Raw genomic sequence first — 16766 nt, forward strand, 5'->3', positions numbered from 1 at the left:
GAGTGTGAGTGCACACGTGCATGCAGTGCCTAGCACAAGAAGATCTCAACCCTTCAGGGGGGCTTCTATGGAGAGCTGGGCAAAAACTTTTGCACAAATAATTTATTTGCAGAAAAATAGAGTTTCGTTCAACCCAAAATGAAATTTGTCAGATTTTTTGGATTCGGTGAATTTTTTTTTTAGCACTTTTGGTTTTGGTTCAAGTCAAACCGATTGCTCTTTTCTTTAACTTTTTGGAACTGCCAATGAACCAAAAAAAAAGGAAATCAGTTATTCACCCAGTTCTACTCCTAGGTGAAAATAACAATGGAGAAACTTAATTTCTATTATGATTAAGTCCTGACTTAAATACCTAGGTATTAATATTACTTTATTATAATATATTTTAAAGCTAGAAGGGACCATTTTGATCATCTAGTCTGATCTCCGGCATAACATATGCCATAGATAGGGCCCTACCAAATTCATGGTGCATTTTGGTCAATTTCACGGTCATAGGATTTAAAAAATAATAAATTTCAAAGTGCTGTAACTGTAGGGGTCGTGACCCAAAAGGGGATAGTGGGGGGGGGTCCCAAGATTATTGGGAGGGTTCATGATATTGCCACCCTACCTTCTGTGCTGCTGCTGGTGATGGCACTGCCCTCAGAGCTAGGTGGCTGGAGAGTAGCAGCTGCTTGCCAGGAGCCCAGCTCAGAAGGCCATGCCAATGCCAGCAGCAGTACAGAAGTAAGGATGGCAGGGTATATTATTGCTACCCTTACTTCTGTGCTGCAGCCTTCAGAGCTGGGCCCTTGACAGGCAGCCACCACTCTCTGGCCACCCAGCTCTGAAAGCAATGCAGAAGTAAGAGTAGCAATACCACAACCCCCCTACAATAACCTTGCAAACTCCCCCCCACAGACATACACACAGAACCCCTCTTTGGCTCAAGACCCCCAGTTTGAGAAACACTAGTCTCCCCTATGAAATATGTATAGTATGGGGTAAAAGCACACAAAAGATCAGATTTCACAGTAGAGACAAGATTTCATGATCGGTGACGTGTTTTTCATGGCCACGAATTTGGAGGGCCCTAGCCATAAAGTTTAACCAGTGATTCCTGCATCTAGCTCAACATTTTGTAACTTAAGTAGAGCATATATTTTAAAAAGATCTCCAGTCTTGATTTAAAGACCACAAGCAATGAATAAATCACATCTCTTAATAATTTGTTCCAATGGTTAGTTATCCTAAATGTTATAAATGTACATCTTATTTCCAGTTTGAATTGCTGACTTCAATATACAGACACTGAATCTTGTAATCTCAATTCTTTGTCTACTACATTAATGAGCCCTTCGTTTTCAAAACCATTTTATGAACACGTTCAGTATTAAATACCTACACACTATATTTCAGCTAAACCACACTTTTAATCTAATGACAGTATTTGCTTAAAATTAACATTAATATATGGTTAATTTAGTGCAATTAAGATTATAATTTATCTGTTAACTAGTTCAAAATTCTTAATGATGTACCAACAAGATATTGCATTTAAAGTACTGCTAAAATAAATGTTTGCTTTCTTTCCATTTGACCTCTCTGTTGCATTTGCATTAGTTATCATCATTGTACGATCTGATGTTCAAGTGAATTAAAAAGAAAAACTATTGCCTTTATCCTGCAAACACATACATGCTTAACTTACTCAAGTGAATAGCTGCAGCTCTGGGTCTACTTACATGAGTCAAGTTAAAGAAATGCATAAGTTTTTGCAGGAGTGGGGGCCTATATATCATCATCATTTAACATTTATATTGTGAGAGCGCCAAAAGGCCACAACCAGGTTGCACTTCATTGTGCAAAGGACTGTACAAACACAGTAAGAGTCCTCACTCCAAATAGCTTATATTTGTCATATCAGGTCTACTTCACACTTGATGGAAGTTCACAGTAACTTAAAATATGAAGCCAGGTTCAAATCCAATATGGTATAGGAGAAATTGGAAGTCAGTGGCATCTGCTGGGGTTCAGGGGGCCAATGTGAAATTAGTTGGTGGTCTCAGATTTGACCACTGTCCACATCACAGCTGGTATCCTTGTGCGCAGTCTCACAAGACAGGCCAATGATTAAATACAAATGAAGACAAAGGCCCACAATCCAGGAAAGCACTTAAGTACATGCTGAAGTCCCATTGTAAGCATGTATTCAAGTGCTTTCTTGAATAGGGATGTTTTCCTGAATCAGGGTCTCAATTACTTTTTTTCTCCCCCAAAATGAACAGGAACGAAACCCAGTGGTGGGGAAGCAAGGGAGCTTGCACCGCTGATTCTTCTGCTGTACATATTCTGTGAGGACTAAGTCTCCAGGGTACCCACTCTGTCAGCTTTCATGACCACCGAATTCACTCTAAAATTAATATATATTTAGAGCGTCACTTGGAAGGACATCCCTATGGTGTCGTACCACGCAGAAGATGGAAGATAACACAGAACAATGGGAAAAAATGTATATAAACATTTTTAAAATATGTCATAATACTATGTTTTCCTTAGGTAAAGAGCCCATGAGAAACCCTAATAAGCTTCAGAGTAACAGCCGTGTTAGTCTGTATTCGCAAAAAGAAAAGGAGGACTTGTGGCACCTTAGAGACTAACCAATTTATTAGAGCATGAGCTTTCGTGAGCTACAGCTCACTTCCTCAGATGCATATCGTGGAAACTGCAGCAGGCTTTATATATACACAGAGAATATGAAACAATACCTATTCCCACCCACTGTCCTGCTGGTAATAGCTTATCTAAAGTGATTTCCAGCACAAATCCAGGTTTTCTCACCCTCCACCCCCCCACACAAATTCACTCTCCTGCTGGTGATATCAGGAGAGTGAATTTGTGTGGGGGGGTGGAGGGTGAGAAAACCTGGATTTGTGCTGGAAATCACTTTAGATAAGCTATTACCAGCAGGACAGTGGGGTGGGAATAGGTATTGTTTCATATTCTCTGTGTATATATAAAGCCTGCTGCAGTTTCCACGATATGCATCTGAGGAAGTGAGCTGTAGCTCACGAAAGCTCATGCTCTAATAAATTGGTTAGTCTCTAAGGTGCCACAAGTCCTCCTTTTCTTTTTCCTAATAAGCTTGTAAACCATAGATTCATAGATGTTCAGGTCAGAAGGGACCATTATGATCATGTAGTCTGACCTCCTGCACAATGCAGGCCACAGAATTTCACCCACCACTCCTGCGAAAAGCCTCTCACCTATGTCTGAGCTATTGAAGTCCTCAGATCGTGGTTTAAAGACTTCAAGGAGCAGAGAATCCTCCAGCAAGTGACCCGAGCCCCATGCTACAGAGGAAGGCAAAAAATCTCCAGGGCCTCTTCCAATCTGCCCTGGAGGAAAATTCCTTCCCAACCCCAAATATGGCAATCAGCTAAACCCTGAGCATATGGGCAAGATTCACCAGCCAGATACTACAGAAAATTCTTTCCTGGGTAACTCAGATCCCACCCCATCTAATATCCCATCACAGGCCACTGGGCCTATTTACCATGAATATTTAATTACCAAAACCATGTTATTCCATCATACCATCAAACCAGTGTCTTTGGAGTTTTATTATTGGTGAGACATCTATCTTCTCGTGTAATCTCCAGAAACCAGATATTGCTGCTTAATTGGAAATGTATTAAGTTGCTTGGAAAGAATTAAGCACTTTAAACTGAACATAATGTTTTAGGACATGTTCACAAGCTTGAAAGTTCATTTTGTGTCTTTTCTTTGTTTACATGGACAGAGGGAATGGGAGGTGCAGGGTTAGTTATGTTGCCTTTATCAGTACAGTACGGTTCACAATTTTCTGTTTGGGGAGTATAAAAACAGTCTAACAAGCTCCGATTGTGGTTAATGGGAGCACTACATATAGACTGCTTGCAGCATAGCATCTTGTGCCACATTTATCAAAACAAAACACATCAAACAAGCAAAAAAATATATTTTTGAATGGATAATATACATCATTTTCTCTGGAGCTGGAACATAAGGAATACACATTCAGCACAGGAATTAATGCTTCCCACAATTAATGGTATTTGGGTCTCTAAATCCCTTAGTCAACTTCTAAAATCTTAGCCATAATATAACATTCACAGAATGTAGGTAGAAATCCAATTAAGTTGGACACAAAAATGTTGTGATATTGTTTTAATAGAGAAGTAATATGCCCAACTTAATACAGTTAAGAGAAAAAACACATATTTATTAGCACCAGTGAAGATAAAGAATTAAAATGGGACCTTCATAATAAGCCCTTAAAATTATGCTGTACTTTATCTGTAAAGGTTCTCTAAAAGTTGTGTAAAATTATTTTAAAAATTCTAGAATCTTTTTAAAGATTGCAATATTAATGCACCTACAGTTTGATATTGCAATTTTCCAAACATTACAAGTTTTTGTTGACTATTATATGGTGTTAGTACTATAGTTTGCAAATTCAAATGCAGTATTATCAATAGAGTTCAGCTGCATAATATATATAAACAAAAAATTCACAATTGAATTAAAATATTTCCCTTTTGTGACAGCATGTTAGAATATTGTTAGTTTTATCAAATTAATTTGTTAAGCTTGAATCCATTTTTAAAACAGGAAAATTCCGTGAGAAGAAATAATACAATGTGAAATGTAACCTCTTTGTCTTTGCACTGTTTTTTTAGTATAAAGTCAGCCACATACTTTCCAAGACCAAAAAAAACTTGAAATTAAAAGATAGCTGCAGGAAATGTGAGTGTGAGCGGTCTTGTTTATTTCAAAGGCATCTGTTGCCCTGGAGCTAAGGGCAATAAGAATCTTCTAAGTGGAAGGGAAGGGTTGGTTTTCTTTGCCCTATTATTTGGATACCAAACAGTTTCACAGATCAGATGACAATTTAAATAGTTTGACAGGGTGTGTGTGTGTGTGTATTTCTAGAGAGAGATTCATTAAACTTTGTACCTTCATTTTTTAAGGAGGGCTGTTCGAGTCCAAGAGATGTTAAAAGGCAGCTGACAATGTAGTGGTTTAGAAATATTTACAAAGCAAAGATACAATGTATTCACAGGGCCATATAAACCATTTGCAAAAGACAGATGATCCAACAATTTATGTGCATATCTTTTTTTTCAATAGGCCATTCATTAAGATTAGGAAAATGTGATAACTCATCTATGTCAGTCGGTCTTTGAAATTACATAAAATGTACATATCAAAATTTTAAAATACACAAAAACTGTAGTGTCATCCATTCATTAAATATGTACAGTGATCGGTGTGATTATCATGACACCATTTTTTGTGGTAAAAAATTATTATATGAAGGACCACTGTCCAGTCACTGAGGTCCCTCACAGAAGAATGTTATTTTAGCACAAGAATCTATCAAGATGACGGGAGTAGATAAAAATTCCACCACCAGAATCCAGTCTTAAAACCAAATGAATGGGGTACCCATCAGAACAAAGGGCAGTTGGGGTAAATCTACATAGCTGTATTCAGTTCAGTGGAGTTACATTTATTTATCCCAGCGATGATTTGACCCCCGTCAGTGGCAGGTATAAGAGTCCAGGAGAGGCTAAGTCTCCCCAAACAGCTGACCCACTGCCTCTGGAGAGCATCATCACCAAAAGGGCACCTTGGATGTGGCCCCGCCCATGCTCAAGCCCGAGGCCCTGCTCCCACTCGTCCTTTTCCCCCCAAGACCCTGCACTCCCTCCACCTCTTTCTGTCCCCTCTCCACCCACATGGGAGTCTCAGGGGAGGGGGCAAAGAGGTGCATGCAAGTGATGAGTGGCCAGCTGGCTAGCGGGAGGGTGGAGGGGACAAAGAGGCATGCGGGAATGGTGAGTGGCTGGCTGATGGGTGGGCAGGGGTGGCCTGGGGGAGAGGGTGAAGATGCACATAGGAGTGGTGAGCAGCCAGCTGGCGAGCAGGGGCAAAGAGGTGCAAGGGAGCGGTGAGTGTCTGGCTGGCCGGCGGGCAGGAAGGGTGAGGGGGGCCTGAGGGAGGAAGTGAAGAAATGCAAGTGGTGAGCAGCCAGCTGGCTGACCAGCGAGTGGCTGGGGATTTGGGGGATGAAGTGAAAAGGCATGGGCAGGGGGGCCTTCATGGGAAGAGGCGTGAGAGGTGGGCAGGGAGGCCTCAGGAGAGAGAGCTGAGAGGGACAGGTTGAAGCATGGGCAGGGCTTCAGCAGGAGGAGGCTGAGATGGGGTGGGCCTCAGGATGGGACTCCCAACTAGAGGAGTCACGCACTGCCCATGTTTGGCCCTACACTTCTCTGTCTCTCACTGCTTCTCTGCCTTCTCTTCCTGGCAGGATATATATGCTATTTTTCAGACTTATGAGCAAAAGGGACAAAATGCTAAATGTTTTCATCTGTCCTTAATAAGCTACAGTTTTCTGCTTTTATCATTTTTATTGTCTCCTTTAATAGTCTGCCGTAAGAAACAGCTACTTCCTATCAGGATGCATGCTGATGCTTCATTGGCCACTAGTGGGGTAAACATATCCTCCAGCATTCCACATCCCATTAAGGCATCTGAGGAGGTTTTGCAATATAAACAGGGCACTAGCTAAACCAAGCAAGAAATCTGACCCCAAAAGAGACTTTTCTTTAATCAGTTTCCACAGTGTATTGCCATACCCTGGAAAATAAAAGCCCCCCACACACACACACAGTTGCCTCTCTGGTGGTGAATTTGTGGTCTGACTAGGAATACACTATGCCTGAGTGAATCGAGCAGAAAGATGAAGCTTATTAGAGAGAAAAAAACCTTGATTTACCAACAAACATTTTGGGAAGCAGCACTGATGGGAAAGGAAATACAAAAAAAGAAGTACTGTGCTTCACAGCTTAATGGGAACTTGGTAAAATATGTTTGCTTTTGTAAAGTTGCCTTGAGCAAATCAGTGATTTCTTAAGCATTATATTTTTATATCAGTTCATTCTTGGGGCAAATATACTAACATGAACTGAACTCAACACCTAAATGATAATAATATCATTGGGAAACTTTGTGATATGAGAACCAAATAATAAAAATCTAATACATTGCCTTCAGATGATAAAAGTACAGTAAAAGAGAGTTAGAATTACGACCATTTCCCATTCCAATCATTGTCATGTAAAATATTTAATTTTCATCTATGTTTTGTACCAGATGTTATATTTGTCTTTAAAATGAGAGACAATTTTGATACTTACTATATTCTGTGGCATATTAGTGTGGTACCACTTTGACATTTTCATTATTCTTCATTTCAACTGAAAGGCCATTACTCCCTGTCTGCGCAAGTTAGTGACTATGGAGCAGAAACTGAATGGACAGCCAATCAAATTTGAAAATAAAAAAAATAAACTAACTGTAAGAGCGGGTGATTTTTGGTAGCCCAAAGCCCAGTAACATGCTTAAACCACTGCCAGCTGCTGGAATACCAATTGTTATGCTCATTGCTAAAGCAGCTAGAAAAGTCATTTCTGAGATCTTAGCATGACTAGCAGACCAGGTTGGGAGGGGGAAGTGAGTGACCATGAGGAATAAACATGACCCCGTGCACTCTTGACTTGAGCTTTTTGCTGAAGCATGCAGTTGTGTAAATGGGAAGTCTGACAAGAGCTAACTATTGCTATGTAAAATATCGGATTAACGGATGGAAAATTCCCTGCCTGACAGGCTGGAAAATTCCACATTTATCCCAACTGCTGAGCAGAAGTTTTTGTTTTGTTTTTGATGAACAAGCTATGTAATAAAAACAAATAGGGTAAAAAAAGCGGGGGGGGGGATCTGAACTCTGGAACACTTGGGACGCTTTGGACATTTCTTGGACTCCTCTTGAGTTCCTCTGCAGATGGAAGGCTGGCCACTGGCAGTCTACAGATATCCACTGAAGACCTCCTCAAGACCTTGGGTAAATATTAATCTGGGGTTAATTTGGGGTGCTCTACTAACCTACTGTGGACATGTGTAAGTGCTAGAGACTAAATAAAGTTGAAGCTTTGAGTGAAAGCACTTTTGTTTGCCTGCTTGCATCAACTATCTGTTGGCTGAATGTTCCATGTCCCCATTGATTTATTTCCTGCCACTACTTTGCAAAAAGATTAAAGTTACCAAGAGCTTTGGGTTCAGCAAAACCCCAGGTAACACAGCGACAAACCAAACACTGTTCTAACCAACAGATATACAAGGCACTGAAAATATTTTCTATTTTAAGAGGACTAAAAAAAAACCACCAAGCACACAGCACTTCCTAACTCCATTCTCATTATAGTAATTCCTACCAGACTGGAGAAAGTTTTATTAAAAAGATGGGAACTCATTCTAGTTTAGAGTTTGATGACTACAATCGTACACATTCCCTCTGGTGCTGAACTTCTAACAGTAATGAAGACAACAATTTGTCTCACGTTCTTTCCACAAATTAATAATTTTCCACTACTGATAATAGCCTTATTACTATTACCACCTTTTGTGTCCATATGCCCACTTTGCCTCCTGCTGTTAGTGACACTTACCAGTTTTAAGTTAGTATGTAAATTATTCCAGGTAGGAATTGTGTCTTTCTGAATTCATACATCACCCAGCATAAAGGGTCTGTACAAGAGTCACTATCCCAGAGTGCCCTCTTGCAGCACAGTGTGGCACTGCAGTTGCTCTGACAGCTTCCTCACCACACTTTTTGGCCAACTCCAGTCACAAAGATGACTTGACTCTCCAGTCACACTGCTTTAGAGAGTTCCATCCCTTCTGGGGCAATGGAGTCCTCTAAATGAAATCCAACAAAATTCCAAAACCAAAGGATTCAAATGGGATCAGTATCCAACCCCCTTCTTTCCAGGCAGACCCCAGCTGCAATGGCCTGTCTACCCACTAATAGGTCTCTAGGCTCTAGTCAACCAATCCAATCTAGGCTCACCCTTCTACAAAAGTGCTCTGGGCAGTCACAGTCCTCAAACAGTTCCTGTCCCTCAACCAGGCTTCTTGCCCCAAAGTATGAGCAGCACGTCCATTCTCCTCCCAAGCCAGCCTTCCGCTGCTTCTTCTACTACTACTACTTCTTGTATTTAATGGTGTAGCAGACTCACATTCTATGACCACCAAGGGCGGGATTTCATTATGTATTGTTACAAACTCTCTCTTTTCACAGTATTTTTAAAAAATTGTAATATTGCTTTCTGAATGGTGCCCCATATTCCTAATGCTATTAACCAGGTATTTTAGTGTGAACTTTGTCACTTTTAGGTATTTGAGTTTCTCATACAAAATCCCCCTATTGCTATTGCACTCATTACAACCCCAGAGGTTGTGACCAACTATTTCTTTGACCTTGTATGTCTCACATATCCCATCATTGTATCGGTTAATTAAGTCCAAGTTACTGTTTAAGTCACTGTACTCAGAGTAAAGCTGTCTCATTCTTTCTCTCAGGTGCTTGCAAAATGTCAGCATTTTTAATTCTAGGGCATACTTCATAACATCTTTTCCCCCTTGTTTCTTTTGTCCATACTTCCTGCAACTCCTCTCTTAGTTCATTTTAATTAGATTTTTATTTGCCTGTTTACTTAGAGGAATCTCTGTCAATTTTTTTTGTTTTTACAGCATTTTTTGCTACTTTTTCAGCCATGTCTTTTTCTGATATCCCAACATACTATTTCAGTGTTTATACCCATCTCTGCCAGTTCTGTTAGTAATACCATTTCTACTATCGGAATCCAGTTTTTCACAGCCACTAGTCCTGATAGTGAATCCGATAAGATGACAACTGAGGTAGGTCACACATCTAGTATCCAGTATAATGCCAGCATTATTCTTGCCAGTTTGGCCACCCTAGTGGTTACAAAATTTGATACTCTTATGGATTCCTTTATTTCAAGTGTTAGGACAGAGAATGCTGGCCCCACTCTCCTGTTTTTTCCTCTCTTTAGACCCATCTGTAAATATTTAGCAATGTTTGCCCCATGTATCATTTTACATAGAGAGAGAGATTTGCTAAATTTAATACATTTAGCTCTCCTTTTAATTTCATTATATAGTTCCACATTTGTATCGGGGGTACGATTTTACATCCAGAGAGCCATGGAAAATGCATTATTTGCTCATTTCTTTTAGGTCTTTCTTTTCTCTTAGTTCCTTTGTCTATACTTTAATTCTCTTCACGTGAAGTATTTTGGAGTCCCCCTCACCCAATGTTGTCCACTGAATTCCCAGTATTCTTCATACATTTGTCTAGTGTTTCCATCTTCCCTGTGACCTTTTGGGTAAAAGATGAAGTCCAGTAACTTCATTCTTAACACAACAGGCACTTCACCAACTCCTATCTTCATTACACACACAAATGTTGTGATGAGGTAATGCCTGGGCTTTGAGTGAGTCTAGCTTCCTGGGTGCATTTTTGATGCTGAACTAAACATGTGGCATCCATGCTCAATGTTTGGTCTTATTGATGCTCTATAAAGCATTACCATTGCTTTCTTATCAGTGCCCCAGGTGATTCCAGAGACAGTGTTAAGTAGACCGAGTTTACGATTACATTTATCTACAATATTTTCAGTGTGATCCTTCCATGTTAGTTTGTTATCAAACGTCACACCCAGGAATTTGTAGCTTGTAACTATGCCTGTTTGCTGTCCATAGAGACACAGTTTCCAATCTTTTTAAATTTTCATTTTACTGAATATCATTCCTTTAGTTTTGCTTATTGAAAATGTAAATGCCCTCCTGTTTCCCCATTCCACACTTTTCCTAAGTGCTTAATTAATTCACTTTTCAGTTATTTCCTGGTTTCTGTTTTTAGTCCCTTCGGCACAGTCATCTGCAAACAAGGAAAAGCCTACTTCTGCACTCATCCTTTTTAGGAAATCATTTATCTTTACATTGAATGAAGTAGGGCTGATAGCATTCTGCAGAGGAGTGCCATTTGTGAATGTGTATAGAGTTGGATTTCCCTACTGTGACCTGCATAGTTCTTTTACTTAAGAAATCCTTTATCCACCTGTATACAGCCCTCAGCTGATGCACTTTCTTTCCTTTAAATTCCACATCCTGCACAGGTGGGGCAGGGCTAATTTAACAGTGCTGGCTGGTCGAATGTCTCCTGCCCTTAAAGTTGCAGGCCACCCTATTGCAGGATCCCACTTCTAATTCGGGCCTTTGAGTGTCACCGTAGAAGGATTATTATTATAGTGTTGCCAACCTTCACTATTATCTGGAGTGTCTCATATTTAGTAGTTTTCTTATAGCTCAAGGTCCTGAAGCCCAGTGATTATGTGAGCAGTTATGTTTTCATTTTTAAACAAAAATGATTCTATGGTTACAGAGAAAAGCCAATGTCAGTGGGAGAGGTAGAGGTGTCAAGGCAGAGGTATTTATATCTTCTGGGAATTCCAATATTTAAAAGTTTTAAAATCATGTAATTAGTCATAAAATGAAATATTTGATAGATTTCACTGACCTTATCTAAATATTTCAGGCTCATAAAGCCAAAACAAAATGTTTCAACTTTATCATTTTGAATTTTATAAATTATAACATAACAACATGTGTCCAGCTTATCAAAACAAAACATTTCCATGATTTCCCATTGAAAATTTGGACAAAAATCAATACATTTTCATGAAATGTTTAGATTTTGTCCAATCAGCATTTTCTCACAGAAAAATGTTCCATGGGACATTTTTTGACTAGCTCTAGGCAGTATTTATGTTCCAAATTGAATAGATTTTGACAAAGAATTTTTGAACTCTTGTGCTGTGGTTATGTTGGAAACCAAGAATGATTTCTTCTCCATCACAGCATCTATGAAGTCTTGATCAGCAGAACTGTACTAGGTGGTAAACAGCCTGATGAATCTTCACTTGGTTATAGAGACAAATGTTTATCAGCAAGAGATTTCTGTATACTCTGCAAACAAGATATCCTGAACTAGGAATGATTTGTTGGCCTCTGTGGTGGTAGAGCTATACTTGGGATGGACAAATATAAAGTCATGTAAAGGAAGACTGAGAAAGTTATTCTGTCGATCCAGAGAGTCAATGAATTTCCTTTCAAACTAGTTTTATACTAGTACATGGCAGGGAGACTGCACTTCTATCTAATACACACACACGGGATGTAGGTAAAACACCCATACTGTTTCACTTAGATCTAGCAACTCCCTTTGAAACCATTGACAGAGAGAGTTGCGGTTAATGAGCCTGTGGTCCCTGGCAGATACACAATACTGCCTGAGTCACTCTGTACTATTCTTTCCAATAGGATGTATTAAGTGATTATGAGATGCAAAGGTTCTATCATGTGGGGATCCTGCCGCATTTTCAGGTGCTAATGGAAATCCACATTGCATCACTGGCAAAGAATATTCTACTATTAGTGCTTAGTGTGAAAATTGCAGTATTGTCTTTTGAAAGCAGACGTCACCAAAGTCAACCAAGCCTTGGTCCCCTCCTGATCAAATAATTGGAAGGTACTTTATTTGGGTTGACATATGAAGACCACTTGGAAACTTCAGAGTATACTCAATGAAAGTGGTGTAGTTACTTACTGATGGTTCTCACATGGATCATTATATACTGTATAGATCCAACACATTTTAGGTTGTTGATCCATAAGGCCCTCTATGGTTTGAGCCCTGGGTAGCTAGGAGATGCCTCTCCCTTTGTGCCTTATCTAGACAGCTGGGAAATTCAAGCTGATGGTCTCTAAATCTGTATGTGGAAGTTGGGGACAGGCTGGAACTCCTGCTCTAGAATTCTCTTCTCCCCGTCCCACCACGAATTTGTCCTGACAAAGTCAGAGTTTGTTGAGCTTCAAGGCATGCTACAAGCCCAATAAATTAATCCACGCCATATGGGGAGGAATAGCAAAGCTGTTTGAGGTTTTAGTACAGAAGGGGTGTTATCTGTGTTAGTTAACATTGGTTTAGTTGGTGAAATAGCAATACCAGACATCTACTACTCTCTCCTTCATACCACCTATTACTCCCCTCCATGGAGTCTAAAATCCATTGCTCCTGAAAAACAGCCAATTTTGCAGGCCAGAAATAACTACTGCACTGAGGAAAGATGAAACAGACCTTAAAAATACTCCTCATCATATGCCAATGTTTATATAACACATTTCATGCTGAAATAAAAACAACCAGGGTATGTCTTTGTACTTTATAGAATTTTTAGAGCAGCAAGATTAAAAACTCCATGAACAACAGTGAGAAACATTTGCCAGGACTTTGGGGTCACAAGATTAGGATTTTCTAAAAACAACTCAATCATAACCTCTCTGGCTAGAGTCCAGCTGCCATTTTTTTAAAAAGGATGACAATTTGCTAACATAAGTTTCAATCTAAAATGACCATATTATAGCCATTTATCAAACCTGTAGAGTCTCTAATTTGTCAAAGAGCGTCTCCTTTTCAAAGTGGGTGATCTTTTTGTATTTCTTACCTTTGTCAGGAGCTCTCCTTCCTAAATAAGCCCCAAAGTGTCACCTTGACAAACCCATGAACAGCAAAATCATTCATAATATTCTCCACTTCTCTCAAGAATACAGTCTAGGTCATGCATCTGTAGGAGCTCTAATTATCCCACATAGACCAGACAGTGTTTCAGGATGCTCAGACTTTGTAACCTGTCAGCTATAAATACAAAATCTGATAAATGTACGCTTACCAATTTCCCTCGAGATCTGAGTAAATGCTTCTACACCACTCTCTCCATAGTTTCCCTCTGAAGCCAGTGTTGACACGTAGTTCCATCCAAGTGCTGTCACAATATCGACCATGGCTTGGGCTTGATATGAGTCAGGTGGAACCACTCGAGAGAAAAAGTCATACCTGGTGTTATCACTTAATTCTGGAGCTGTAGATGCATAGCTGACTTGAGGTATCTGCAAACAAAATGACAAGTAATTCAAGCCAATCTAAAATAATTTTCAGTTTAAAATAGATTATGCACAGGAGCAGCACAGATCTGAATATCTTGTCATAATTAAAGCAACTAATCAGAAACCATTTCAGATATTGTAAAATGTCAGTTAAGTTTCATTTTCATTAAAGTTTTTTTCCCCCAGTGAATAATGAATTCTGCTATTCCCCAGATGTCATGAGTCATGACTCCTGATGACACACCAGAACAACATTTTTCCCCATTCCAGCCATATTAAGAACTGATGCAAAAGTGAAGGAAGAAAGGAGGACTTGTACAATTCACAAATCAAGAAAAAAGGTCACATCTTTGAGGAGCTTAATGTTTAAATGTTAAATTTCTTCCAACTATAAATGTTAGATTATTTTCCCTAATTCATAAGGTTTGTCTTGTTCACGTTTTGTTTTGATTTTTCATGATTTAACACGGCATCATTCATAGCATCACACAAGAATACAAAGCCTAAGTAATTGGGTTATGCATGAAGATCTTTTAAAAAAAGATATTAGCTTTTAGGAAATAGATATAGGAAAAAATAGGGCCTTAGTGACTTTATACAGCCTGTTATCAGAATTATTTTGCATGCAGAGAGCAGAAGAGATTTTAAATAAGTGCAAAGCAATATGGTTATGCTATTTCTGAGGACTAGTTAAAATATTTAAAGAAACCTTGCTTTTATGCATCTAGAAAAGGTTCAGTCATAACTTTGCTTGCTGAACTAAGTAAAGTTTGGGAAGGTTAAGAAGTTATTGTCTAGAGGTAACGTTTATTGTCAATTCTGTTGCATAAATATTTCTTTGATGAAAAAATGATAATTAATGTTTTTGATATTTTATAATGAGTATGATTTGAAAACAGTGGTGATGGGATACACTTGAAATATTCACCAACTAGTCATGAAAGTTACCAGAAAATACTTTGAGTGGGGAATGTGGAATACCAGCTAATTACCCCAAAATTATTGTCTGAGGCCCAATGAAATATTGTGTCATTAGCACAAGAAGGAAGGATGATTTCATGATTAAGGCAAAAGGAATGGGATTTAGGAAATCTGGTTTCTTATCCCAGCTCTGTCAGAGGCTTTTTGTAACTTTGAGCAAGTTACTAAATCGCTTCTTACTTAAGTTAGCCTTCCCTTCCCTCTGCTGCTTTTAAGGTCTAGTCTGAAAGGCAGGTTACTAGTTTCAGCTGACTGAGGGGGAACAAAGCCATTTAGAAGATGGGCAGAAGGACAAAATAATCTCAAAAATATAAGATATGGGTGATCTCTCAAAGAAAATGCTACTATCAACAACGCAAAGCTCCATCAACTGAAAGGAAATACAAATTCCTTCATGGGATATTCTGAAACATTTCTAGCACTTTAAAAAGCAATAGGTAGATACCCGCTTGTAAACATGCTTGTTATATTTGCCATTTTGCTCTGTGAAAAGTTACATTTATCCATGGGAGGGGGGGAAGGAAAAGGGGAAATACAGCCTTAATCATTGGTTTCCTCATGTTGGATCTCAGAATGCCACCTTGCAAATCCTCAGGGGAGGCTTCTTCAGTGAACAGTTACTCAGTGGTATTCATCATAGCACCAACATTAGTAACCGCTGGTAATTTTAACCTAGCGATGACTTTGTTGTTACAAATCCTAGGAGTAGGACCCATACCACTTATTGCCATTAATTTCCTCAGTTCTGGTTTCCCTTCAGATATAAGGCAAGTGTCAAATCCTAACAACATGTTTGTTTGGGAGCTGATGGTGTCATGCAGTGACATGAGGTTTCAGCCCAGACAACAGAGGTATGCTTTGTGCATCCCTGATTGAGCCACTGGAAAAGCCAGAACCACCAACCATTTTCCAACACCTAATAGAATTTATTTTAGAAAAGGGGGCTAGACTAAGAAAATTATGAGACTGTAAAGAAAACATACATGAATAATGAACTGAAATGAATATACTTTGGCCACGAAGAACCTGAACCAACATTGGCTGAAGTCAACAGAAATCTTTCCATGGATTTTAATAAGCATTGAAATGGGCCCCATGCTCATTGTCTGACACAGAAGAGTACAGTGCAGTGTTACACCAACAGATATACTTAATGAGCTTGATTCTCCACTGCTTTACATCGTGCGTACCCATTTACAATGGTGCAAAGTGGGTGTAAAATGCCACCATTTTGATTTGGCAGTGTTTTAGTGCCAACTTTACACAGATGTAAGTAACTATGACAGCTCAACGGCAAGGGAGAACTATGCTTACTCTAGCCACTTAGCCATGAGACAAAGAACAGCCTAAAAGTCAAGAACACTTAAATAAAACACTCTTAGAACTCTTTTCCTGAATCATTAGATGTCTCCCCTGTTTCTTTTTCTATTGACCTCTCAGGACGGAGCCCCTGAACAAAGCTATTATTCAATTTTCTTCTCCCCAAAAGTTCATAATCTCTATCCAGGACTATATTGTAGATTTTCCTTAATAAAAGCCTATTTTGGTATTTTGAAGTTACCAGGATGAAATTATTAAATGTGTAGCTTCACACTCTTATTTTCAGAAGGAAACAAACTCTTTGTTTCTTATAACCTGAACTTTTGTATGCAGGAAATCCATGAATGTGGCTAGACAGCTCAGGTGCTTTCAAATACAGAATTAAGAGGTCTGAGGTTTGGGGGATGTTAAAAGAGAAAAAAAGTAGCTAAAAAGACACACTAACTCTTTTTCAACAAAATTCAAAAGAATGTTTAGCATGCAGGCAAGTTGTTAGAATGCACTGGATCAATAAACCATGAACTAAGAATTTATACTTTAACTGTAACAACTCTGGTTATGGACTGTAG

General features: G+C 39.1%; 1 protein-coding gene across 5 annotated transcripts in view; it reads right to left on the bottom strand.

Moving 5' to 3' along the window:
* The window catches only part of GRM8 (glutamate metabotropic receptor 8), a 476081-nt gene that overhangs the window by 372468 nt on the left and 86847 nt on the right, over window positions 1-16766 (bottom strand). For all 5 annotated transcript variants that reach the window (XM_084616845.1, XM_084616841.1, XM_084616843.1 and 2 more), the window contains exon 3: window positions 13683-13899. In XM_084616845.1, the coding sequence (XP_084472971.1) occupies window positions 13683-13899 (217 nt within the window). The remainder of the gene's footprint in view (window positions 1-13682; window positions 13900-16766) is intronic.

This window comes from Lepidochelys olivacea (genome assembly GCF_965140295.1).
Source record: "Lepidochelys olivacea isolate rLepOli2 genome assembly, chromosome: 1".
Classification (NCBI taxonomy): Eukaryota; Metazoa; Chordata; order Testudines; family Cheloniidae; genus Lepidochelys; species Lepidochelys olivacea.